The sequence below is a fragment of the Musa acuminata genome, chromosome BXJ1-3, assembly GCF_036884655.1.
Source record: "Musa acuminata AAA Group cultivar baxijiao chromosome BXJ1-3, Cavendish_Baxijiao_AAA, whole genome shotgun sequence".
NCBI classification, from domain to species: domain Eukaryota; kingdom Viridiplantae; phylum Streptophyta; class Magnoliopsida; order Zingiberales; family Musaceae; genus Musa; species Musa acuminata.
Window position 1 is genome coordinate 6,715,616 of NC_088329.1, and position 24,166 is coordinate 6,739,781.

The 24,166-nt window shown below is 39.4% G+C and overlaps 3 protein-coding genes across 5 annotated transcripts; 2 read left to right on the top strand and 1 right to left on the bottom strand.

Moving 5' to 3' along the window:
* The first annotated feature begins 167 nt into the window (after positions 1-167).
* LOC103977772 (leucine-rich repeat receptor protein kinase HPCA1) lies at positions 168-6,354 on the top strand. 3 transcript variants are annotated; one of them, XM_009393380.3, is made up of 20 exons: positions 168-823; positions 917-1,103; positions 1,379-1,502; positions 1,643-1,714; positions 1,986-2,060; positions 2,145-2,216; positions 2,332-2,493; positions 2,639-2,713; positions 2,789-2,860; positions 2,931-3,002; positions 3,076-3,144; positions 3,237-3,311; positions 3,406-3,477; positions 3,579-3,713; positions 3,813-4,285; positions 4,358-4,510; positions 4,751-4,890; positions 4,966-5,185; positions 5,258-5,493; positions 5,723-6,354. In XM_009393380.3, exons 2-20 carry the CDS (start codon positions 1,025-1,027, stop codon positions 6,227-6,229), a joined length of 2,883 nt encoding a protein of 960 aa, XP_009391655.2. In that variant the 5' UTR covers positions 168-823; positions 917-1,024; the 3' UTR covers positions 6,230-6,354. The 3 variants fall into 3 exon arrangements, with proteins under 3 accessions (XP_009391655.2, XP_064977509.1, XP_064977507.1); XM_065121437.1 differs by lacking the exon at positions 4,358-4,510 and having other exon boundaries at positions 684-823; XM_065121435.1 differs by lacking the exon at positions 2,639-2,713 and having other exon boundaries at positions 684-823.
* A 2,007-nt stretch (positions 6,355-8,361) lies between these two features.
* Positions 8,362-20,496, top strand: LOC103977773 (uncharacterized). Its single transcript, XM_009393381.3, has 15 exons — positions 8,362-8,680; positions 9,929-10,056; positions 10,241-10,373; positions 11,922-12,078; positions 12,173-12,251; positions 12,421-12,461; positions 12,577-12,693; positions 12,795-12,875; positions 15,046-15,108; positions 15,241-15,295; positions 17,200-17,274; positions 19,303-19,350; positions 19,534-19,569; positions 19,664-19,738; positions 20,127-20,496. Exons 1-15 carry the CDS (start codon positions 8,518-8,520, stop codon positions 20,193-20,195), a joined length of 1,320 nt encoding a protein of 439 aa, XP_009391656.2. The 5' UTR covers positions 8,362-8,517; the 3' UTR covers positions 20,196-20,496.
* Positions 20,497-20,766: 270 nt separating this feature from the next.
* Positions 20,767-23,101, bottom strand: LOC103978083 (L-ascorbate oxidase homolog). Its single transcript, XM_009393785.3, has 3 exons — positions 22,598-23,101; positions 21,392-22,504; positions 20,767-21,320 (listed from the first exon to the last, which is right to left on the bottom strand). Exons 1-3 carry the CDS (start codon positions 22,882-22,884, stop codon positions 21,023-21,025), a joined length of 1,698 nt encoding a protein of 565 aa, XP_009392060.2. The 5' UTR covers positions 22,885-23,101; the 3' UTR covers positions 20,767-21,022.
* Between the last annotated feature and the right edge of the window lie 1,065 nt (positions 23,102-24,166).

Sequence of the window (24,166 nt, forward strand, 5' to 3'; positions counted from 1 at the left end):
TGAGGCCCAATGTGCGAATAATCTTCCACGAGTAGACTTGTCAAAGAAGTCTATCATATTATCACCATCCAAGTCTTCCCACTCTTGAATGTATGATATCATTTGTTTCAGATTAGATCAATCATTATCTATCATCGATATGAGCACTCGTAGTCATCCATTCTGGGTGGATCTTTATGAAGAGAAAAAGATGATTTATCCCTCCCTGGGCATCGTCCCTGCTCACATAATCCAACGACAGCATCACCTTTGCCCAACCACACATAAAAGCTCTATCGATCGGCCTGCGTGGAAGCCGTGTTTGACCTGTCTTCCCTGTCCTGGAGACCAGTGCTTTTCGCACCATGGTCGTATCCGAGCCAGCATCGGCAGCATTTCATGATGGTGTATGCATCTAAACCACATCTTTCTCTCATGGCTGGTCGGGCCCCACTGGTCCGTGAGATCTTTGCCCTCCCCACCTACACGCAATAAATGGCTTCAACTACATAGCATGAAACCGTCTTCAGCTTGTTGTGTCACGTACGGTGCACAGGCTTGTATCAAGTTGAGCTCGGAAAGTTCGGTGGGGGGGTCTTCGATCGAGTGCGGAAGAGAGTGGAAGGGAAGGCATGGCATGGAGAGGGTCCACAACCCACACAACCAACCTTCCAACTAGCAACAGTTGCAGCCGAAGCCGATGCCACCTTAAAGCTTGCGTTGGATGTTCTGTGGAGTCATCGGAATCTTTTGCTTGTTGACATCAATCATAGTGCCGACATCCTTTCGCCTTCGACCCCAGCGAGAGTCTTCCAAGATCCAAACAAAACCAGAACTTGGTGTGGTAATCCAAGATTGACCGACTTTGAAGTCGATGCACGGCACAGTTCTTTGGGAAAAAGCATCTTCACCTTATGATTCATCACCTGTATCACAGGAGAAATGACGAGGTGAACCATGGCAGGAAGCAGCTGCTTCTAATACTCGACCAGCGTGCCCTGCAGCGGGTGGAGAGCTTCATCGCTTCTCTAGGCCGCGCACTGAGATGGGGACTCTCGTCTTCCTCCTGTTCGTGTTCCTGGCGAGTCTTCAAACCAGTTCAGGAAGCACAGATGCCCAAGATGGTATCAATTCCTTCTGTTTCTCTCTTCTTGATTTAGTGGTTTGGAAAACTGAAAGCAGAAAAGTGAGAGTTCCATTCTCGCTCGATGAACATCCGCTTAACTCTCGGTGATACCCTGAGAGTGTCGAGTTTTAATGGAAGATTCAGTGAATGATTCAGCAAGGACCAGAAACTTAACTCTTGAAATTGATTAGAGATCTCTTGTAAGCTCAGCAGATGTCTTGTTTCTACTAACACCTTCGACTTATAAGAAGCTGTTCTTCCGCCCCCCTGCAGCTGCTGCTCTACTTTCGCTGATGACGCAGTGGCAGAACACACCTCCAAGCTGGGGGAAGACGGACGATCCTTGCGGAACACCATGGGAAGGAGTCCGGTGCAGCAATTCCCGAGTGACAAGCCTGTGAGCTTTCGTCTTCCTTGCTAGTGTTCTCTGCATTCCCGCATGTTTCAGGAAACCATCAAAAATAAGCATAAAGAACCTCTCTTCTGAATTTTCTTTCCTGTTTCCTTGATTCTCTGCTCGACTTCTGCGCGTATCAGGACGCTGTCAACCATGGGTATCAAAGGTACACTAGGAGACGACATCGGGCAGCTCAGTGAATTGAAGATCTTGTAAGTTACACTTGCAAGCTCAAGCAGTACTTCTTTTGCCAGTGGAAAACCAGTGAAAGTTCATAGCGATCCATGGCTCAACTCCTTTGACCAAGCATCCACCGAAACCATAGTTTGAATCGGCAAACCGCATCTGTACTGTGCTGTCCTTTGTTCGCTAGATGTGCCACAAAATATTCACCATCCGGTGGAGGCCACCGCTGCCCGATCTAGAAAGCATGCTCCATAAACTATGATCTAGAATGCATGAACTGACGACAAGCACTTGCAGGGATCTGTCCTACAACACGATGCTTGGCGGAACGCTCACTCCAAATATTGGGAACCTGATGGAACTCACCATTCTGTAAGAAGCCCTGTCACGACAAGAATTCATTTGCTTCATACCATTCTCAGACGTTCAACATGTAATGGTTTTGATCCGTGACAGGATCTTGGTGGGATGCAGCTTCAACGGGAACATCCCAGACGAACTAGGATCGCTAGGAAACCTCTCTTACTTGTGAGGAATTAATTCGAATGATCACAAAACCTGAGTCCTCAAAGCTCAATAAGATGACACATTCGAGGAGCTGAATTTTCTCCGCTGATACTTGGATCTCTTCCTTTGTTCCCAGGGCTTTGAACTCGAACCAGTTCACCGGTAGCATCCCAGCTTCCCTGGGCAAGCTTTCCAATCTGAACTGGTTCGATATCGCAGACAATCAGTTGACGGGGCCTCTTCCGATCTCCACCGAAACATCACCAGGCTTGGACCAGCTCGTCCGCACGCAGCATTTGTAAGTCATTCTTCAACCGCAGAAAGAGAAACCAGAATCACAATTAGTCAGTACTGCAGATCAAATGAATTCAAAGACGATGCTCCCATTCATGCTTGCTTTCCCGTGGATCATTTTGTTTTCTTTTGCTCTCTATGCTTAACAGCCACTTCAACAAGAACCAATTATCAGGTCCCATCCCAGAAAAACTCTTCAGTTCTGACATGACATTGTTACATGTGTAAGCTGATGTTTTCCATCTTCATTTCGCTTCTGCTAGCTTCAGTATCCTGACTCCCGATTGTTCTACACGCAGGCTTTTCGACGGCAACAACTTCACCGGAAAAATTCCAGATTCCATAGGCCTCGTTCAGAAAATTCAGGTCCTGTAAGTGTCCTCCGAACAGACGTAAACTTTCCTCTGCTCTTCATCGGTAACTAAGTTCTTCTTTTGACAGTCGATTGGACAGGAATGCTCTAAGCGGTCCGGTCCCTTCCAACATTAACAATCTTACCCACGTCAAGGAACTGTAAGATAACTCATCCACATTCAGCCGTCGTAATATGATAAGTCGCACTTACTTTCTGCTTGCATTTCTTCAGAAACCTAGCAAATAACAGGTTGACAGGTATGATGCCAAATCTGACTGGCATGAATAGCCTCAACTATGTGTAAGAACTCATCCAACTATTGCAACTGCTTTCGTGCAATCTACTTTTTCTCTTATTACCTACGAGCAGCAATAAATTGGCATGGCCTTCAGGGATTTGAGCAACAACACATTCGACGCATCAGAAACCCCAGCCTGGTTCTCGGAACTGCAATCTCTGAGAGCTCTGTGAGTACAACGAATACCCATTGTCACTATGAACCAAGTGATTTAGTTCATAAGCTTGTAATTTCACCAAGTTTTCTTGACGGTTGTCGCCCAGAGTGATAGAATCTGGAGGACTTTATGGAGAGGTACCGAAAGAGCTGTTCAGCTTCACTCAACTGCAGCAAGTGTAAGCGTCGTAACAAATCATGAACTGGCAAAAGAGGGAATCCATATAAAAACAAAGAAATCCTTGGGTCTAATTTGACTATTGTTGTCAACATTTTTCAGGATACTTGATAACAATGAATTCAACGGAACCCTTGACATGGGCAATAGCATCAGCCAGCAATTACAAATCGTAAATTTCAAAAATAATAAGCTTACAGGAGTTGCACATGACGCCAGTTATGATAGAACTCTCATGTAAGAATTCTGGATGCAGATTTGACATTTTAATCAGACTGCGATTTCATTGAATGCAACTGTTTATCCAACATTTCCTCAATCCGTTGTTGACTGCAGTCTCATAGGAAATCCTCTATGCGATTGGCTCTCCATGACAAAATTTTGCAGTCTTCGACAAGAGCCAGCAATTCCTTCTTATTCAACCAGTCTTGCCGAATGTGCAGCGAACTTGTGTCCCCCAGATCAGAGTCTCAACCCACAAAATTGCAAATGCGTCTACCCATATGAGGGAGTGATGTTTTTCAGAGCACCTCTATTCCGAGATGTGACAAACAGCACACTGTTCCAATCATTGGAGAGCAGCCTGTGGAAAAAACTTGACCTTCCTCCTGGATCAGTGTTTCTTCAAAACCCCTTTTTCAACAATGACTCTTACCTGCAGGTACAAGTTAAATTTTTCCCATCCAGCGGAATGTACTTCAACAGGTCTGAAATTCTACAGATTGGATTCAAATTGAGCAATCAAATATACAAGCCGCCTGAAATTTTCGGACCTTACTATTTCAAAGCATTCCAATATCCTTTCCCAGGTGACTTCTCCATCCTTTATGTACAAATACAACTTAAGATCATTTCTTATGCTGACTCAATAAATTATCTAGGCGTTGAAGGAAAATCTCCAATAGCTATTGGCTTGATCATTGGAATAGCAGTTGGTTGTGCACTTCTGGTTATTGGACTTCTTCTCATAACAATCTATGCCTTGAGACAAAGGAAACAGGCTCAAAGGGCCATAAAACTAAGCAAACCATTTGGTAAGTGTACCTTAAACTTGTCATAATAAAATCTAAAAAAAAAAATCTGTAGATACAAGGTGTGTCGCCAAGGGTGTCATATCGCATCTCAGTTTAATAAAGGACTAGGAACACAACTCTAAGCCATGTGCATAAGGAAAACAAATTGTTAAACCAAAAAAAGTAAGAAGAATTTCATTCTGTACTGAAAAAAATACATGGAAACATTTACCATTTACAAGTACGTTTTGTGAATTTCAGCATCGTGGGCACACAGTGGTGATGAAATTGTTGATGCACCACAATTGAAGGGAGCAAGATGGTTTTCGTACGATGAACTTAGAAGATGTACCGATAACTTTTCAGTGTCTAATGAAATTGGGTCTGGAGGGTATGGAAAGGTAACATATTGGTTATCCTATGTCAACCATACAATTATAAACTTAGACAAGTGATGTTTCTACCGACCTCCTCAGGTCTACAAGGGAATGCTTCCAGGAGGGCAAGTAGTTGCAATCAAGAGGGCACAGCAAGGATCAATGCAAGGTGGGCATGAATTCAAGACTGAAATTGAGTTGCTATCCAGGGTTCATCACAAAAACCTGGTGGCTCTAGTGGGCTTCTGCTTTGACGAAGGGGAGCAGATGTTGGTATATGAATTCATTCCAAATGGAACATTAAGAGAAGGCCTCTCTGGTATGTTCAGCTGTACCCCTAAAAGTGAGTTAATACTCTTTGTCATAACTTTTTCTTCAATGTCAACTTCAGGAAAGAGTGGGATACTACTTGACTGGAGGAGGAGACTTCGAATCGCACTGGGTTCAGCAAGAGGATTGGCTTATCTTCATGAGCTTGCTGATCCTCCAATCATCCACAGGGATGTTAAGTCAAGTAACATCCTACTGGATGAAAAGTTGAATGCAAAGGTTGCAGATTTTGGTCTCTCAAAGCTAGTATCAGACAACGAGAAGGGGCATATTTCTACTCAAGTAAAAGGAACAATGGTTAGCAGTTGTTATTTCATTTATCAGCAAAAATTACTTCCTTTTATCAGCAACAGAATGTTCTTTTTCATGTGTTTTTAAACCATTATTGCTAGTGATAAAATTTACCTGTTCATAGATAAGCAATTGATTAAATTGAGACATACAATGGACCTCCATATACTCTCCCAAAATATATTGGCACTGGACCTAGTTTGATTCTTTAACAACTTAATGCTTATCATTACAGGGTTATCTTGATCCAGAATACTACTTGACACAACAGTTGAGTGACAAAAGTGATGTTTATAGCTTTGGAGTGGTTATGTTAGAACTGATGACTGCTAAACAACCACTTGAGAAAGGAAAGTACATTGTCCGTGAGGTGAAGATGGCGATAGATGCAGATGATGAAGAATTCTATGGTTTAAAAGAGTTGATGGATCATGCAATCCAAAACGCAGCTTATCTCATAGCTTTCAGGAAGTTTGCAGAGTTGGCCTTGAGGTGTTTAGAAGAGTCAGCTGGAGATCGTCCATCAATGAGTGATGTTGTGAAGGAAATCGAGATAATGTTGAATGCTGATGGTCTAAGTACAAACTCAAATTCAGCATCTTCATCTGCCACAGATTTTGGATATGCAAAAGGCGTTCCGAAACATCCTTACGATTCTCATTCTAGAAAGGATGTTAGCAGCAGCAATTCTTTTGAATACAGTGGTGGATACACATTCTCAACAAAACCTGAACCCAAATAACAAGGGATCTCCATTTCCAATTATCTTTTTTATTTTTGTATTTGGACAGTACATATTCCTCGAAGTGTCAATGCATTGCAGAACTACAGAAAAAGAAAATTCTCAGCCTGCAGGTAACATTCCAAGCTGTTTTCTCTTGCTTCATTAACCTCTAATTCTAAAGCAATATTTATTTTTACTCCCTCCTATACTTCTCCTCAGTTCTGTTTTATTACACGAGTCTGAATAACAATTTATAATTTATATACATAAATAATATATACATATCGTCTAGAAAACAAAAAGAGGCTTTATGGTTAAAATCAAGTTGATTGCTCCTCATAATAATTTCAACAAGTTTTCGAAAAAGCATTCACAATTTTGTATGTTTTCTATATCTAAATCCATATTCATGTGAATAAATAAGAAAAACTTATTTCTATCTTCAAACTATCCAATCTTAGAAAAGCAAAGCTTTAGTGCATAGAGTAAATGACAAGTAATCATTCGAAACCTGTTGACATTGCGGACCAATTTGTTTCATTGGAAATGAACCACCAAAGTGAACTCAAAATTGAGAGTTGAATATAACTCAAAATTGGAGTTCCAAAAGGCTTGAAGAAAGTAAACCTCGATGGAGAGCAAAAAAGCCATTTATTAGAAAATGAAGGGAAGATCAATTATTTGGTGAAGAAGATTTCTGTGAGTACTTCTATGCGTGCATGAGGAAGCATATCGAGTGTATACCTGCTCTGTTTTAAGCAGTATCAACGCAAGCACCACGTCGCCGAACCTTCCTCTCCATTACCACCAACATTGCGCCGAAAGTAATCCGACAAACACAGTAGATGACCGCGGGAAAGAATATAAGCGAGTCCGACGGCGCCGACACCGTTCACCTCATCATCAGTTTCCTACATACACCACCATAAAAGCAACCAACAGTCCACATCAAGAGACCACAAAGGGGAAAGAACCTCGAATTGGTGGGACCCGAAGCCGCGGGATGAGGAGAGGGCAGGAGGAAGGCATCGACGAGGTTCCGGATGGCGGTGAGCGGCGGCGTAGGGAAGTCCTGCGGTATCGCAGCGTGCTGCTGCTCCCCATTACGGACCAACAGGGCGAAGAGCGCGACCGATGCGGCTGCCGTAGACGGCGTCAGGGTCGTCATCGATCAGGGAAACCTTGCGGCACCAATGCGGAGGCCGAGATGATGCCCGATGGACCATGTAACTGTCGATCTCGTTCGAATTGGCTGCATTTGGCGCACGGTTCGGTCCGGTTCGATTCCGGAAAAAAAAACCGGAAGCAATTTATATTTAAGAAAAATGATATAAAAACATAAAATACCTAAAGTATCCCTAATATTCTTACCATCATAATAAATTTCTTATAACTATTAATGTAAATCAATGTTTCAACCAACGATCTGATGATAGAATCGAGATTCATTACCATTATTAAAGTTGTCAAGTTTCATATACTGGTTATGTTGCAATGTGTGCTATCATCAATTTTTGTTGTTCTTTGAGGGATTAGGAGTGGATTAGAATGCAATCATTAAGGGTATTTATTGTTCATGGACAACTGGTGCAATCATTGCTCCAATCAAAAGGATGTGATCAACATGCTAGTTTGCTAGTCTCAAAGATGGTTCGCTTGATAGATTCTATTTATCTCAATTTAGGGAAAAAATTTCATGAACTGTTTGTTTTATGCATGAAATTAATAATTAAACTAATTTTCATCGATTAGGTTAATGACTATTGGCTTTTACAGATCAACTGTTAGATTTAATTAATATTTGATTGAGATTAATCAGCCTAATCAAATGGTAATCCAACATAATGTTTAAAGATATATTATTGCATCGAACTTTATTAGGGTAAATAAGTAATTTGGAACTGGGCAAGGGTGTACATGTAAAAAACATTAACAGAAGCAAGACAATACGAAGGCTGCGTTTCTTACGACTCCGTGATCCAAACACCGCTTTTGACGCTCACCTCCCGCGAAACGTGGCCCCCGTGAGCTCGCTGAAAGATTGGGTAACGGTTCTATTAAAGCTACCGAGAGTTTTGATACACGCACCAGCGGGAAGCGTGCGGATCACGTGGTGAGTCAGATGGGGCATCGACGTCTCCCGAGCTTCTTTAACCCCACCGCTTCTTTTGTTGCCGACGGTCGCCGCCCCGGGCGATGATGCTTCTTGAGAGACTCAGAATAGCCGCCTCCGCCAATCTGGTCGTCGAAGCGTGATTTGGGCGAGGGAAGGCTTCTTGTTGCCGAGTCGTTGATCGCTCGTGACAATGGCTTCGTCTGCCGAGGGTTTAGTGCCGATCACTAGGGCCTTTTTGGCCCGATATTACGATACGTGCCCTCTGCCCCCGCTTTCAGAAGACGTATCCCGGCTCACCGCGGAGCTCCGGGAGTTGTCGGACAGGCTCGCGAGGGAATCCCCCCTTACTTCTGGTGATTTCCCTGGCTTTTTCGTCGCGATGTTGTCTTTTTCTTGTTTTCGTAGGGATTTTGAGTTCGATATGTAATTTTCATAGGGAAGTTTTGATTTATAGTTGTAATTGGGTCAGACTGCATTCCTGAGTCTTTTCTTGCAGCTACTTTTGTTTGTTGATGGTGAATTAGGTTGTAAACTATCCTTTTAATGGACAGCACGTAAATTTCTCAGAATTTTGTTGTACTTCCTGACATGATTAAGCTTTTGAAGGCAATGGTCCATTGATGACAAATACTATGCCATTCTCATTTGGGAGTAGCATTTGTCATTATGATACCAAAGTAGTTGCTCTCATTGCGCTTGAGATGAGTAAGAACTCCAGAATATGGCATCATTCATACATATTCTGTATCATTTAAGTTCCAATTCGTGAATCTGATTGCTTTGAAATGTTGGACATCCATTCTACGAATATGATATTCAATGGAAAGACTGAAAAATAAACCAGCGCAACCACATTGCCTTTGGAATCTCAATCTTAAGTATGAATCAAGAGTAGTGCATTATGTTGTTTCTGAAATATTGAGAAAATTTAGGTTTACAGAATGCGATATTTTAGTCTATATCTGGAAATTATTTTGTTCTGAGATGTACTTGTGTTTGTTTGAAATTTTGTGAAACATTGTAGTCTATGTGGATTTAGAAACTCGCTTTTTATTTGAAGTGGACCGTTTCTTTTTTGAAGTGTAATATGAAAGTTTTCCTCAGAACTTAGGACATATGTGGACATGTCCATTCATTTTATTTAAAACCCTAGATCTTGGTTACTCTATCGTAGGTTATGGACTTGCAGTCACTCATTAGTGCTTGAACATTCAGAAACCTTTATGCTAGACTAGACCCTTTGGTGTGAACTTTTGCTCGATTTAGGTGATGTGTAAACTTTGAGATTGTTTGACCACACTTGTTGGATATCATTGAGACTAAGTGAGACCATGAATCAGTAGGCTTACTCGAATGGTTAAGAAAAAAAAATTTGGGAGAGCCCTTAACTTGACAAGGTGCTTGAATTTAAGTTATTTGGAAGTACTGAATTATAGTGGTCCTCTGTGATTTATTTGTTGTACAATTTAGATTTTCTTCTTAAGTTTTCAGCGCAGATCCTTATAGAGTGTGAATTCACATCTGCAAGGGAACCATAATTTTGAAAGTTTGAACAGTGAGCTTTTTCTGTATATCACAGAATTTTCTGTTACATTTTGAAGGTGAGGAGCTCTTGGTACATGAAGTAGACCATCAGCCTGCCCATAAAATTGATGAGAACTTGTGGAAGAACAGGGAGAATATTGAAGAAATTTTGTTATTGCTCGAGGAATCTCATCGACCAAGATTGGTAAAACTAAAATCCATTTTTCATTGTTTCAATTTATTCTTCTAGGAAGTAAACTGGATTTACTCACTGTTTCAATTTCTGTAGCCTATTGTTTATGATCCATTTATTTTGGTGGCTATCAGTAAATCTTTCTGCTTCTTAAGACTATTTAGCATCAATGTTGGGTAAACCTCCACATATGCAGCTTCAAGAGAAAGCCATCCCTGAACATGTAGATATAGCTGCTACACTTGGAGAACTTGAAGTTAAGCTTAGGAGTACTCTGAAGACACTGGAGGCATTTCAGCAAACTAATGCTGATAATGTATTTAATACAGGTTGGCATACTGATAATCTTGCTTACTTTTTGGATTGTTATTACAATTTCCTAATACTTAGTTACAAACAATGAAGTCAATGAATGGTAAACAAGTAAAATTATAAGCTGGTTTTCAAATTAGATTGTCTAATTGAATTTTTCTGTATATTAGCTACATATGGAAAGTTAAAAAAAACTCATACAATTTTAGGAAAACACCATGGATGATTTGTCAATATTATACTACGATCCATGAACCTAACTCCAACGATCAGTTTACTAATGATGAGGCATCTTCTAAATTTTCTCAAGTTTCACTAAGGGTTTTGGGAAAGATAAAATGAAAGATATGCTATGGGAAATTTTGTCCAGGTTGAAGCCACATAATAAGCATATGGACACTACCTCATTCAGGAGATAACCTGAGAATTTAATATGTTATAGAAGATTAATGAAATACTAGTAAAAAATTCTTTAATTGCACATTGTTCATCCTCCATTGGTTAAATGAGTTGCTTGGCTCTCACTTTTAATTAATTTAATTGTTTCACGGAACATTGATACTTAAGGAACAACTTTCGTCTCATGTTTGTTATATTTTTATAATTTTGTTTTTATATTATAACTTAAACTCAAATTTGGAGCATTTACGAATTGTCTTTCATTCTTTTGGTTACAGCTTTAAGCTTTAGTTCTAGTGAGAATGATGTGTTCTGAATGAGTAAAGCATGGTTATAATAGAATCAGATGATTGGATAGTGTTAAATAATAGATATTCAACCAATAAGCTTTTGTGTTCTTCCTATTATTACAAGCATATTCGATGGAATTATTGAAGTCTGTTTTACCTCTTTATCATTTAATCCTCTAACTAATTCCTTAATTCTTTTGCTATATGTATCTGTTTCTCTCACTTTACTTTCTTATGCATCGTTTCCTCTTCTATCCTTGTTTATGTGCTTGGAGATCGTTCTAACAGCAGACTTGCCCTTAATTTTTAATTCTATTTTTTATTGTTTCACACTGGTGTTTACCTTATTAATATACTATTGTCTAGTTATTACATCAACACCAAAAATCTTGATTATTCAACCATTCTATCACACTTTTTCTCCACTATAAAGTTGTTCATGATGTGAACATCAGGATTTTATTTTATTTTTCCTCCTGTTGTTGTCCTATGTGACTTATTTGCAAACGGTTGCTTGTTAATGGTTCACTTTAGCAAGCTTGTTCCGTCATCTCCAACTTATCATGCATTGTATTTTACTTCGTTGCATCCCTCTCTTGTGCACTGAGAAAAAAAAAAATCCTTTTTTCTAGTGTTTTGAACATCATTTGGCTACTAGTTAAACTTGCAACCTCGTCCCATTTGTCTGAAACTCTGAATGATCTTTGGCATCTGCAACACTTCTTAGAAACTGATTCATTTCATCTGTTCATGTGAACAATGATTTATGATATAATTCAGTTGCATTGTTGGCCAGTGTAGTCTTCTTGGCTAATGAGTTCACTGCTAAGATTCTGTCTTGGTAATTAATTAGGGGGTCTGTAAATATATTTGCAGTGATGACTTATATGCCACAAGATTTTCGTGGTTCTCTCATCAGACAGCAAAGAGAACGCTCAGAGAGGAACAGGCAAGCTGAGGTTGATGCTTTAGTTAACTCTGGTGGAAGAATACATGATCGATATGCTTTATTGTGGCAGCAGCAAATGGAGAGGTGGTGATTTTTTATTTATTTGCCATCATAAATAAGTAAAATCATTGCAGATGATGTTTTCTCTACAAAAAAAAAAAATTATTTTATCCTCCAGGAGGAGACAACTAGCTCAGCTTGGTTCTGCATCAGGGGTGTACAAGACACTTGTGAAGTACTTGGTTGGGGTCCCACAGGTTCATTTTAAACTGTATAAAGAATAACTTTTTACTTTGTTCTCCTTCTCGATAAATTGTTTTTTTTTTACTTGATGTCCTATGTATGATTGCTGCATGATTTTCTTAACCATAATTTTTTTATTTTCTCTTGTTAACCAAATTAACTTGAGTATCCACTTTATCTCAGGTTTTATTAGATTTCATACGCCAAATAAATGATGATCAAGGGTAATCCTTTTCTTGGACCGTTCACTTATCAGTTTTTATTTTCATTTAACTATTCTGTTGCATAACTAATGTACATATAATCATATATTTGATTTCAATTTTCATGTTACTTTAGGCCGATGGAGGAACAAAGACAACGTTATGGGCCTTCTCTATACAGTCTCACAAAGATGGTGCTCAATATTAGACTGTTTCTTTTACTTACATGGGGGCGTTTTGAGGAGAAGAAAATGTAAATATGATGTGCTTTATTTGGTTTTGATCCTGTAGCAAAATTTCTTTCTTCTTGTATCACGTTTGATTTTCAGATACCATTTTGTTTATGTTGAGCAGACAAATGGATCAAATTTCTCTTATGCAGCATGCTGTCGATCTATACACACATGAATTTGAGAAATTCATCAAATTTATCAGGTACTTTCCGTTACCACAATTTTCTTATGTCTATGGCAACTTCCCCTAATTTGCTATAGTTTTCCTTTTTAAGAAGTTGCTTAATGCACATGCACAAGGCTGTTAATATTGATTTTTTTTACATTGTCCCTTTAAGATTTCTTGATATGTAGGAAAGTTTTCTTGAAAAGAACTAAATTTGCATGTAATTTAGTTCTTATGCATTGGTATCAATTATGTTTGAACTGGTTCATATACAGTTAGTTAGAATCCATTACAACTAACAATTATGTAGATCTTCCAGAATGTGCTGCAGCTTCTTTGGTAATGTGCTGCATGTAAATTTTCACAATCTTAGATTATTTTCTTATTTCTTCATAACTTCCAAGAGAACAGTAATATAACTTCAGGATGAAATGAAAAAAAATACAGATTAGAGCTTATTTGTTGCTATATCTTCTGATTTAGTCAGAACTTCTAAAGCTGACAACTCTGCTTAGTTTCGTTGTATATTGTTGCTTCTAATGAAGAACATGACATGCTTTTTGCTAAAAACATTCGGCTTTTCATTGATTTTTTTTTTTTTGTGACACCAGAATTTAGAGCTTCAGTTATGAAATTGTTACCAATTGCACCTGTGGACTAGCTGTTGATTTTAATGAGCTTTACAAAATAATAGTGTTGCCTTCTTCTAGCAGTTTGCATCCTTTTTATTGATGTGATTTAACAGATTAGCTGTAATATATATGAATTTGAATGGTTAATTGTCACACCCCCAAATCAAGGAATGTGACAGTCCATCAAATGACCATGGGCTAAACAAGTTTTAAGTCCGATCATATTTTTATTTTGAAACCAATCTAACTCATCATCACCCAAATGTAAATTGACACACATTATAATCATAATAATGATAAATACTATATTTAAATATTGACATGGTACAAAATGATCTAACTCTCTTATTTTTTAGTCATATAATTTTTTTACATCAATGCTTTCAAGTGTCCTTTAATGTAAAATTCTTTCTAAAACACGTGAGACATCAATACACACCTCTAACTGAGTAAGTGGACATGCTCCGCTTTAAATACTTTTAAGATAATTTACAACACATCAATAAAAGTATATATATATATATATATATATATATATATATATATATATATATATATATAACTTTAAACACATTAACATAATTAACAACGCATCAATAAGAATAATATATTTATTTATTAATAAAAATAAATCAATATGCATAAGATGAATAATGTGCTTGTATTCAAATGTTAATGTAAGTTCTTTTTTTTCATCTTATATATATATATATATATATATATATATATATATATATATATATATATATACTCATCTTGATTGTACATACTAAACTCAAGAAAATCAAATATCATCCTGTGGATAACATCTTTTATGGATTTAAACACCATCCTGTGTCGGATCATCAGTTTATCACCCAAGGGTACCTTTCTCACATGATGATAGTATGTTATAAAGAAAATCTGATAACATATTTTCTCTGTAATTCTTCCTGCAAGGCTACTATCAAGTAACACTTATACCACCTCGTTGCTTCCGACTTAGTGGACTTAAACGCCATCCCTTCATTGGTTTGACCTTCGTGTTCTGAAGGTTTACCACCCTTAGAATTCACAATGAGATATAAGCCTTTGTAGTTGAATCAACAATTAATCTGCCTGATAATTAACATTCAAGCTTGGAATGTTAATTATCATTGTGGATTCCAAGGGTCATAAGCCTTCAGACCGACAAAGTGATAACGTTTTGAATCCACTAAGTCAGAAGCAATGAGATAGTATAAGTAGTGCTCATAGTAGCCCTATAGGAGGAATTATGGAGAAAATATGTTATCAAATGATTTTTTTTCTTTTAATAACATACTATCATCCTGTATCATCTTGTGAGAAATATACCCTTGAGTTGTAAACGTGTGATCCGTAGGACTATGAGTTCTGGTTTCAAAAAGAAAAAAGGTTAGACTTGAACTTGTTTAGCTTGTGGTCATTCGGTGGACCGTCATATTCCTTGATTTGGGAGCATGGCATTAATTATGCTTTTATGTTTGTTAAATGTTCATCTGTTTTATCGGCATGAGATCTTTCTGATGATTAATCTGCCTGATAATTAACATTCAAGCTTCATGTTTCTACAGTAAGGTGTATGCAAATTCCCCATTTTTTATAAGGGCAGAGGATGCAGGAGCCACTGAATCAAGGCATTTTCTTCCTCATTTTATATCATGCTTGCATTTTCCCCCATCATTGAATGTTTTTCTTAAGTTTTCATAAACATGAACAGAATGAATGATAGAGATTCAGTTTCTAAAGGTTGTTCATTATTTTATCAGGAAAAGTTATGATGACTATAAAGAAACCATCATTCCTCCAGGAAAGACACATGAGGTATATATACCTTGCCACTAATATTGTCTTATGCGGATTGTACCTAAGCATCTCTGTTTTTTTTTAATGATAATTTGATGCTACAACTAATATTAAGGGTGTATTTAGTTTGTTTGGCTTAGTTATCCACTTATCCTCTTATATGAGACAATCTGAACTGTTTGGTGTTTTTTATCACTTAAAAAGATCTGAACTGCATTTGATATTGTTGGTTCAGATTCTTGATCTAAATAAAAAGAAAGAGTTGATTGACATATGATTGTCATTGGCTGTTGTCAGCTACCATTGCCAAGAACCACTAATCAGTGAAAACAAAAAAGGAACAAAATCAAAGAATATTGTGGGAAATATCACACAGATCAAAATCTAGTATCAACCACTCCTTTCACTAAAAATGAAAAATAATAAAAAGAAGTCTTAAGTGGATTTAACTTTTAAGAAAGGTGAATGGGTGTAACTTGTGTTAAGACGACGTAGTGGAAGTACTGAGTTGAAGGGAGAGAAGGCATAGGGATTGGAGATGTCAGAAGTACCACTATTGCATCAGCTTGGAGTTCAGAGATGGGGGTGTTTCTTGTCACTTTCATTTATTATCCTCTTCGGCCACCGACCTGATGTCAAGTGTCAACAATTTGCCCCTTTCCTTGTGCCATAGCATGCTTGCTCTGGCACCTGTTTGGTCAAGGGATGAGAGAGAGAGAGAGAGATGGGCAGCGATGTAGGAGAGGAGTTAGAGAGGGAGGGGGGAGGCAGCGAGACAGTTGTGGGAGTAGTAGGGTGTCCTACTCGGGGCTCAAGGTAAGCAACTGGGGACAACTAAAAGGGTTTCATGGTCTGAATCATTGCTAATAGATCCAACATTAAATAGCTGAGCTGATGAATCACAGACAGTTTAGTTTGGTTTCTGTGGTTTTATTGCATAAAAAACTGAAACTGAATGAAAATTTTCAGTTTCTTAATCACAGAGCAGAAGCTCTATTAATCTACCTTGCTTCTAATTTGCAAAGAGACACCCCTGTTGCTGCTTTCAGCAATATCCTTAGATGTTGTAAGCTCCTGAACCATTAATTGTTTGGTGATTAAATTAAATTGTTCAGTAATTAGAGTCTAGCAGTAAGACTCTTGAAACAGTTATATTAATTAAACTAGTATTTAATTCAAGTTTTGCTGACATCTGTTTTCAAAGTTGGTGTGCAATGGTGCGTATAAAATTGAGTACGTTGTCTGTTATTGGTGCAGATGCAGTATGGTGGGAGTATAACTATTCTTCTATAAGAATTTGTTTAGTTGCAAAACTGAATAATACTAAGAATTGTTTTTCTGAATTGTATGAAAAGTTAACCTTGTCTGAATTTCTTTCTTCAGAAAACAAAAATAGAACTTCTCCTAAACATCATTCCTAAGCCTATTTGAGCTATCTTTTGAAAAAGAAAGATTTTTTTTTTTGCATTCCAAACTCTAGAAGATGAAAAGGAAAAACATTTTCATTTTCTACAATTTGGACAACATATTCCTTTTCCATGGAAAAAGAATTAAGTGGAGAACAGTTATCCCTCATTTTCGTTGCAGTTGAATGGGCTCTGAAGGATTTCAGAAGTGTGGATTCTTAGTTTCTTTGTGAATATTGGTTTCATGATTCTTATTGCATTATCTTTTTTTTTCACCAAGCCAGGCTTTCTTTTAGATACCGTAGTTAACCAATAAAGCTTCTTCTTTGTGTATGGTATGGCTGTGATGTGTGGATATTTCATGCTGGCGTCCTTAAATTGTGATCTAGAAAAAAAAATGACTGTCTTATGTTGCAATATGGCAACTATCTAAATTTCCTGACATCTTTATTATGAGAAAGTGAAGTTTTAAATTCCATTTCAAGTTGCAAGAATCTGGTGTTGCTTATTTTGCAGATCACATTAACAGTTGAATCTATAAATTCATATATTGCTTGGGATTTCTCACTCATCCAAGGGACCCTCAGCCACGTAAGTTCAGAAATTCCATTACTGAATTTTTAAAATATTTTTTGCCACATTTATTTTTTTCTCAGAAATTACTGGTCAGAAAAAAGATTTAAATGGTTGATTGCCAAAGCAGAGAATTTATTATCTTACATTGAACTTCCATAGTATGTTGTATGTTGATTATCTTAGACTCTTAGTTGAGCAGATATTTGAAAAATCATAAGATATGATGGTTGAACATAATTTGAGACCGTTCTGCATGTGGCTACAAACTATTTTATCTTCTTGTGTAAGCTTAAGGTCAAGGAGCCTTAAGTTTCTTATAATATAAAGTTGTTGATGGTTGATCTAACATGGAATTTGATATTTTAAATATGACATCAAGATATTGAAATCCTTTTGGACCGCAAAAAGAGTTTGAGATATCCTCTGCTTATGTGTCAACACATGCTCTGATTAACTGTTTAGCATAAATAAAATGCTTTGATATTGCTTATGAGTTGGATGCCAGAAATCTTGAATTTGGATTACATTCTTTCAGCGACTGGAAACTCTGGACATATCTTAAACATTGGGATTTGGTGATGTTGTTGGCTTCCGCTGTTTTTGCCATTTTGTCTCATATTTACTTAATACATAGGAAGTTTACGTATGAGATGTATTATCTTTTGTCCTATTTATTTATAAGTAGAGCATGTAATCATAAGGATGCAGGCCGCTCAATTTAAAGTCATACTTCCCATTAGATTGGTTCAGCAGAGGGACCAACCCAGTAATCTGGCTCTGAATATAAATTGTATGTGTTTTGTCATATTAAGAAAATTTTAAATTCCAGTCTGGCTAACAACAATTTTCAGTTAAGAGTTTATTTTTATTCCTGGAGTTAGTTTAACTTTTACCCATTTAGTTAGAAAGATTAGGCTATTACATGGGCTAGGTGAGTTGAATATACTTTCCACGAGGTACTCACATAAGTAAGGATTGTCTTGGAAATTAAATTTTCTTGGTCAGTTTCAATTTCTGTGCAAGCCTCAATTTAATCATACTTTAGGATCTTAGACATCTCTCTGAATGTCATCAGACTAATTTCATATGCTGGGCATGGTGTATTTTGGCAAGTTGGTTACATTCTGCATGACCGCTCCTTTCTTGATGACCATTCATTATGTGTGTTTCCTTTCAAATCATTTTTCATGTTTTACTAATGTACACAGACCTTCTCCAGCACTGACAAGAAATTTTCTGTATATGTGCATAGCATTATGTTATTAATTGTCATCAGTTTTATGTGGCTCACAGAGCCTCTTGCTATTTACTGGAGGGACATCCCAGTTGGCACATGTTTGGACTAAAAAACTGCAGAGAGAATTTTTGAAATGAAGAGAAATTCTTACCAAAGCCTTCTTATTAAGGTTTTCCTGAGTTCTGTGTGACGACTTAACCCTATCTGGAGCTGGAAAACTTTACAAGTTGGAACAAGACATATGTATACTTCTATCCACTTTTTTCTTGCAACGTGGAAAAATATGTTAATAGCCAAGGTTCGTTATACCGTACCGTACCAGCGTTTCGACCTGGGCTCAGTATGGTACCGTACCGGTGTACCGGACGGTATATCAGGGTGTACCGAGCGGTACACCAAGTTTTTATTTTTTTTCATACTGTAGCAGTGCTACAGTATAGTACTGTAGTACTGTAGTGGTACCGGGCGGTCCGTGTACCGATAACCTGTCTGACCGGTACGTACCGCCCGGTATGGGCGGTACGCTTCGGTATGACAGACCTTGCTAATAGCTTCAAGATTTGCAATATATAATAATTCCTATAAAAAACTTTGATTGGCTAAGATGTTTCTTCTCTTTATACTGGCTAAATGCATAGACATTATCAACTAATTACCTAACTAAATAGACAGATACAAGACTGGTTAAACTTTTGCAAAGATTTTTGCTTAAATTGGAAAACTTTCAGTTCTTTATACATAGTTCCTGTTGCAAAGATAATATCATATTGGAAGTTTCTTAAGCAATGGCTTATTTGCATGGACAGGACATTGGATTTCACGTGGAGTATGTTAACCCTTCTGGTGATGTTACGGTAAAGACTGCTTTATTTCATGAAGATGATTGAACTTCAATACAAGTTTTGCATGATCCACTTTATTCTCAGTATCACTGTTTTTTTGCTAAAAAACAGTCTTGCAACAGAATAGATTTGTGTTCATTTTATGTTTTCATGTATTTCTTGTTTTAAGCATCTGATGACAGTTCCATTCTGCAGCTAATTTTACCATACCGGAGATATGTGTCTGACCAAGTGAGTTAATGCTGTTGTCTGTCTGTTTGTTAGTAGATAACTCTGATTTGTTTGACTTCGTAATCTCAAGTATACGCTTTCAATTTGTTTGTAGGGAAATTTCTGCACAATCCTGGCTGGATCGTACAAACTTAAATGGGACAATTCTTATTCAACATTTTCCAAAAAAGTAAGAACTTTCTGCAACCTGACTTTGTAGATTATTATTCAACTTGATGGCTTTTATGCTTTGTTTCTGGGTTTTCTTTTTTAATTTGTGGGAGTTTTTTCTTTTGGTAGTATACAGTATACACTGTATCTTAAAAAAGATTTCTGACAAAGGTACTCAATGTCTTTCAACAACATAGATATGTTGAAATGATGACTGATATCAATACTAAATGTGCTAACCACTGGATAAAATAGATCTATGCAACTCTTAAAAAGCAAGTTGTCTCTGCTTGACACCATATATAGCGAGGTTAAGCCAGGGCCCAATGACTTGGTAACCTGGAATTTGATTTGGTTCTTCCAGTGTAGCTTCAAATTGTCTCAGCTGCTTTGAAATATGTTTACAGAGCTTGCGGTACAAGGTCGATGCCGTACCTCCAGTTGTCGATACACCACAACCTATCGATGAACCCTAATCGAGAGACCTTACCGGCTAGGTATATGCCCTTGTGACATACTAATAACAATTCTTTTGCATCATCTCTTTGTATTTAGGGTCTGGATCAGACTCCTCCGATCACCGACCTCAGGGTCTATTTGTTCTTGCTTTACCCATGTCAGACAAATAGCTAGTCTTTGTGATTGTAATGTACACAGCACATGCATTTGAAACATTATATATGCCTACAGTTGAATCTGTTCCGGCATGCATGCTTTGGCTGAAACTACTGCTATTTGGCATACAGGCTTTTAATCTGATACTTGTGATCTTGTTCACTCTGCATCTTTCTGTTGGTGTTATAAGTTAGGCTTGGCATAGCTTCAGTCATTGAATTCTCCGACATTTCATGCAAGTGATAGAATGATTCTTACATTATATATAATCGCTGCTTAATCCTAACCTATTCTGAAACAGGAAAATAATATCTCTATATGTAAGAATGATATCATTTAAATGCATATCGGAAAACATGACATTCTTTCAAAATTTGATGATTTAAAAATAATAATAATAAAAATAAAATTCATAGTGAAATATATAACCCATTTGAAGAAAATGTGGGAAATAAATGATTGGTGAGGGTTTGCAAATTTGCAATACCATCGTTACAGCCAGCCTATAGATGCCAAAATAAAAAGAAAAAACTTCACTCAAACAAAAATTAATGCAAATCCCTTTAAATGGCCTCTTACTTCCTCTCTTTATTCTTGCTTCTCTATTTGTCTCCACCTACGCCCTTATATTGAGTTCCAACTATCTTCTCAGGACTGGCGGCGGCGGCAATGGCGAGCAGCCTTGCGCTTAGATGTAGGACGGCGGCCTGGGGAGCTTGGCGACGGCGCCGCAGAGCAGCGCGTTGTCCGGCATGTTGGACTCATCTCTCAGCGACCTCTCTGGCGACACCACGCTGATGTAGAGCTGCTGCCCCAAGTAGCGCCGCTCCCACAGCTCCGACCGCAGGTTCCACATCCCCGCGTTATCGAACGTCAGCAAGATCGCCGACCACGACCGCTGGTACACCTGGATCGTGTGCCGGCTCACCGCGTCTGCGAGATTGTAGCTCTTCCGGCTCTCCGGCGTCCACTTCCCATGCCCCATCCTGCACCCAGTCATCAACTACAATAAGCTCTGATCGAATTGGCGTTTTGGAATCAGCAGGTGGTTGCTCACCCGGCTGCGAAGAAGGAGTAGCCATCCAAATGGTAGGCTTGCATGCTCCTGTCGGGGTTTTCGAAGACGATCTCGATGAACGTCCGGTAGGTGGCGTTGACAACGTTGGGGACGATCTTGATGGGGGCGTCGGACGCCGCCGGCTCGTCGGCGATGGTGTCGTACTTGAACACCTTGTCGGCAATGCCGTAGTATTCTGCGAGCTTGAGCGGCGTGGCGGCGTCCGAGTGCGACACGGCGTTGAGCGCGTAGCGCCGCTTCCCGTCGACGAGCCCGACCGAGTTGACGAGCTTGATGGTGCGGGTGATGTTGATGCTACCGTAGTGGTAGGATCCCTGCGGGTTGGGGCGAGCGGCGCTGGCGGTGAGGTTCAACCGGAAAGACCGCCACTGATTGAACGACCACGCCCAGCCGGAGGGCGCCGCCGGGAGGTCCGGGGACGGCGGAGTGTTGGAGCCGGCATACCGGATCACGCCGGTCGCGGACAGGGCGTACTTGGTGAAGCGAGAGGAGGCCACCATGTAGTAGTCCCGGGGCTCCTGGTTGGCGGTGACGAGCACCGACAGGCACTGCCCGACGTGCACGTCGAGGGAGTCGTACACGTTCTGCACCGTGTGGGAGCCGTCCATCTCGACGAGCTTCATTGCGTGGGATTGAATGCGGAAGTTGAGTGACACCTTCATGCCGACGTTGCAGACGCGGTAGCGGTAGGTCTTCCCGGACTTCATGGTGAAGAGCGGGGGATCGTCCTTGCCTGTGGAGTCCTTACCGGGGCGGCCATTGATGAGGATGCCGGAGGGACGGCCGATGGTGCGGCCGGCGTCAAGGAGCCTGGCGAGGTTTTTGTGGCTCTTGGTGTACCAATCACCGATGAGGGCGGTATAGTCGTCAGCGGGGTCTGCGAAAGGGACGGGGATGAGGAGGCGGCTGTTGACCCGTAGGCCGCCGAAGCCGCCGGCGGCCCGGTGCATGTCGAGGGCGGGGAAGTAGACGAAACTGCCTATCTGGTCCTTGACCTGGAAATGGTAGGTGAAGTTTTGGCCCGGAGGGATGGGGCAATTGGTGCCCGCCGTGCCGTCCACCCACGAGTTCTTTCTCTGTTGAATCCCGTTCCTGCCATACGTAAACCACTCATATGAGAAGAAGATGAAGATGACAAACTATATATATATATATATATATGGAAGATGCGGTGGGGGTGCAAACCAGGTGAAGAGGAAGGGCTCATCGAGGTGGTTGAAGACGTTGACGACGATGTTGTTGTTGGTGGTGGAGTTGATGTTGGGGCCGGGGAACTCCCCATTGATCAGAATCGCCTGCTGCGGGACGCCAAGGGGGGAGACGGTGCCGTAGGTCACGTTCCACGTGAAGTAGAGATAGGGATCCTCGGCCCCTACCGCCGGAATGCGGTGGAGGAGGAGGAGAAGGGGTGGAAACAGATGGAAGAACGCCGTCGCCCACGCCACCTGGGCCCCTTCCCTTCCTCTCCTCATCCTTCAAGAGCGCAACGGGACGTCACGGGGCCGTCGTCGGAGCTGTAGCAAACCCTTGCCATGGCTTGGATTTATAGGCTTCCGTGACATGTGATCTGGGGCACGGCGCCCGTTCAGAGGCGGCCTCTGCTCTCCTTCACTCGTTCTCCGCGCTTGCCGTGTGGAGGAGCAACAGCGGCAGCACCGCGAGGAGGGAAGAGAAGTGGGGATACGAATGGCCATGTTTAGACACCAGTAGATCCAGAGAGAGAGAGAGAGAGAGAGAAAAGGTCGGGTAAAAAATGGTTGACCAAATAATAGGGATGACAGCACTCCTCATATCATGATCAGGTCAAACCGAAACGATTGGTTTGAGATGACTCGTTAGGCTTACGAGTGGAGAGCCGAAGTTTAAGATGGAGATCTTTTTTGAGTCACCCACATGATTGGATCTAAATTTTGTTGCTATTCCATGACTCGGGTCTGTTTTGACCTCATCTAATCTAACCCACTAGTATATGAGTTGATAGTTCATGTCGGATTCGGATCAACCTTATACGTATATACATTTCCCTCTAAAACTTTAAAATCTTATTTGTGTGTTACTTGAGAAACTTTAATTTACATTGACATCCGTTTCGGATAATTTAGACATATTATATTTTTATTTTAAATAAATTAATATAAACGATGGTTCACTTGAATTTTCTGAAGCATGATATTATATATATATAGTATATTATGTATGGACTTCCTATTATCTCCTCTCAACCCAGCCAATAGGCCTAAAAATTAAATCTAATTTATCTAAATCGGCCCATAAGGATCGAAAATTAACAACGGCCCGAGGGGATATGATTATATTTAAACTAAAATGATGCCAAATTGTCGGTTTTAAATTGTAAATTGTTGTACCGGAGACAATTTATATATTCAGAACTTGATTTGTTATGTCAATGATTTTGTCATATGTAGTCTTTGGACAAAGCAATTTTATTTTCATGGAAACATTTCACAAGTTGAGAGTTGGTCATGTTACATTGATCATAGCTCCTCATGCTTGTCTTTGATCTTTACATGGCATGCAGCTCTATTATCAAAAAATGAAGTCCAATTCATACAAAGCAGTATGATCAGGTAATGCCCAAATTGACATGTGAAAAAAGAACAGAAACAAATTATAGAAGATGATATGTTCTAGGTTATGAAATCTCAAACAAATTCACTTGTTGCAAGTCATAGATTTGGTCAAATCTCATCTTCGTCACTTATATCTTGTAAGTATAATCCACCTATGTTTTGA

Coding starts and splice junctions, on each gene's coding strand:
- LOC103977772 (XM_009393380.3), top strand. CDS start 1,025: ATGGGGACTCTCGTCTTCCTCCTGTTCGTGTTCCTGGCGAGTCTTCAA. Junction 2,494..2,638: donor CTCGTCCGCACGCAGCATTT/GTAAGTCATTCT, acceptor TATGCTTAACAG/CCACTTCAACAAGAACCAAT. Junction 5,186..5,257: donor ATTAAGAGAAGGCCTCTCTG/GTATGTTCAGCT, acceptor TGTCAACTTCAG/GAAAGAGTGGGATACTACTT.
- LOC103978083 (XM_009393785.3), bottom strand. CDS start 22,884: ATGAGGAGAGGAAGGGAAGGGGCCCAGGTGGCGTGGGCGACGGCGTTC. Junction 22,505..22,597: donor GAGCCCTTCCTCTTCACCTG/GTTTGCACCCCC, acceptor TACGTATGGCAG/GAACGGGATTCAACAGAGAA. Junction 21,321..21,391: donor TACTCCTTCTTCGCAGCCGG/GTGAGCAACCAC, acceptor GACTGGGTGCAG/GATGGGGCATGGGAAGTGGA.
- LOC103977773 (XM_009393381.3), top strand. CDS start 8,518: ATGGCTTCGTCTGCCGAGGGTTTAGTGCCGATCACTAGGGCCTTTTTG. Junction 12,079..12,172: donor TGGCAGCAGCAAATGGAGAG/GTGGTGATTTTT, acceptor TTTATCCTCCAG/GAGGAGACAACTAGCTCAGC. Junction 12,876..15,045: donor AAATTCATCAAATTTATCAG/GTACTTTCCGTT, acceptor ATGTTTCTACAG/TAAGGTGTATGCAAATTCCC.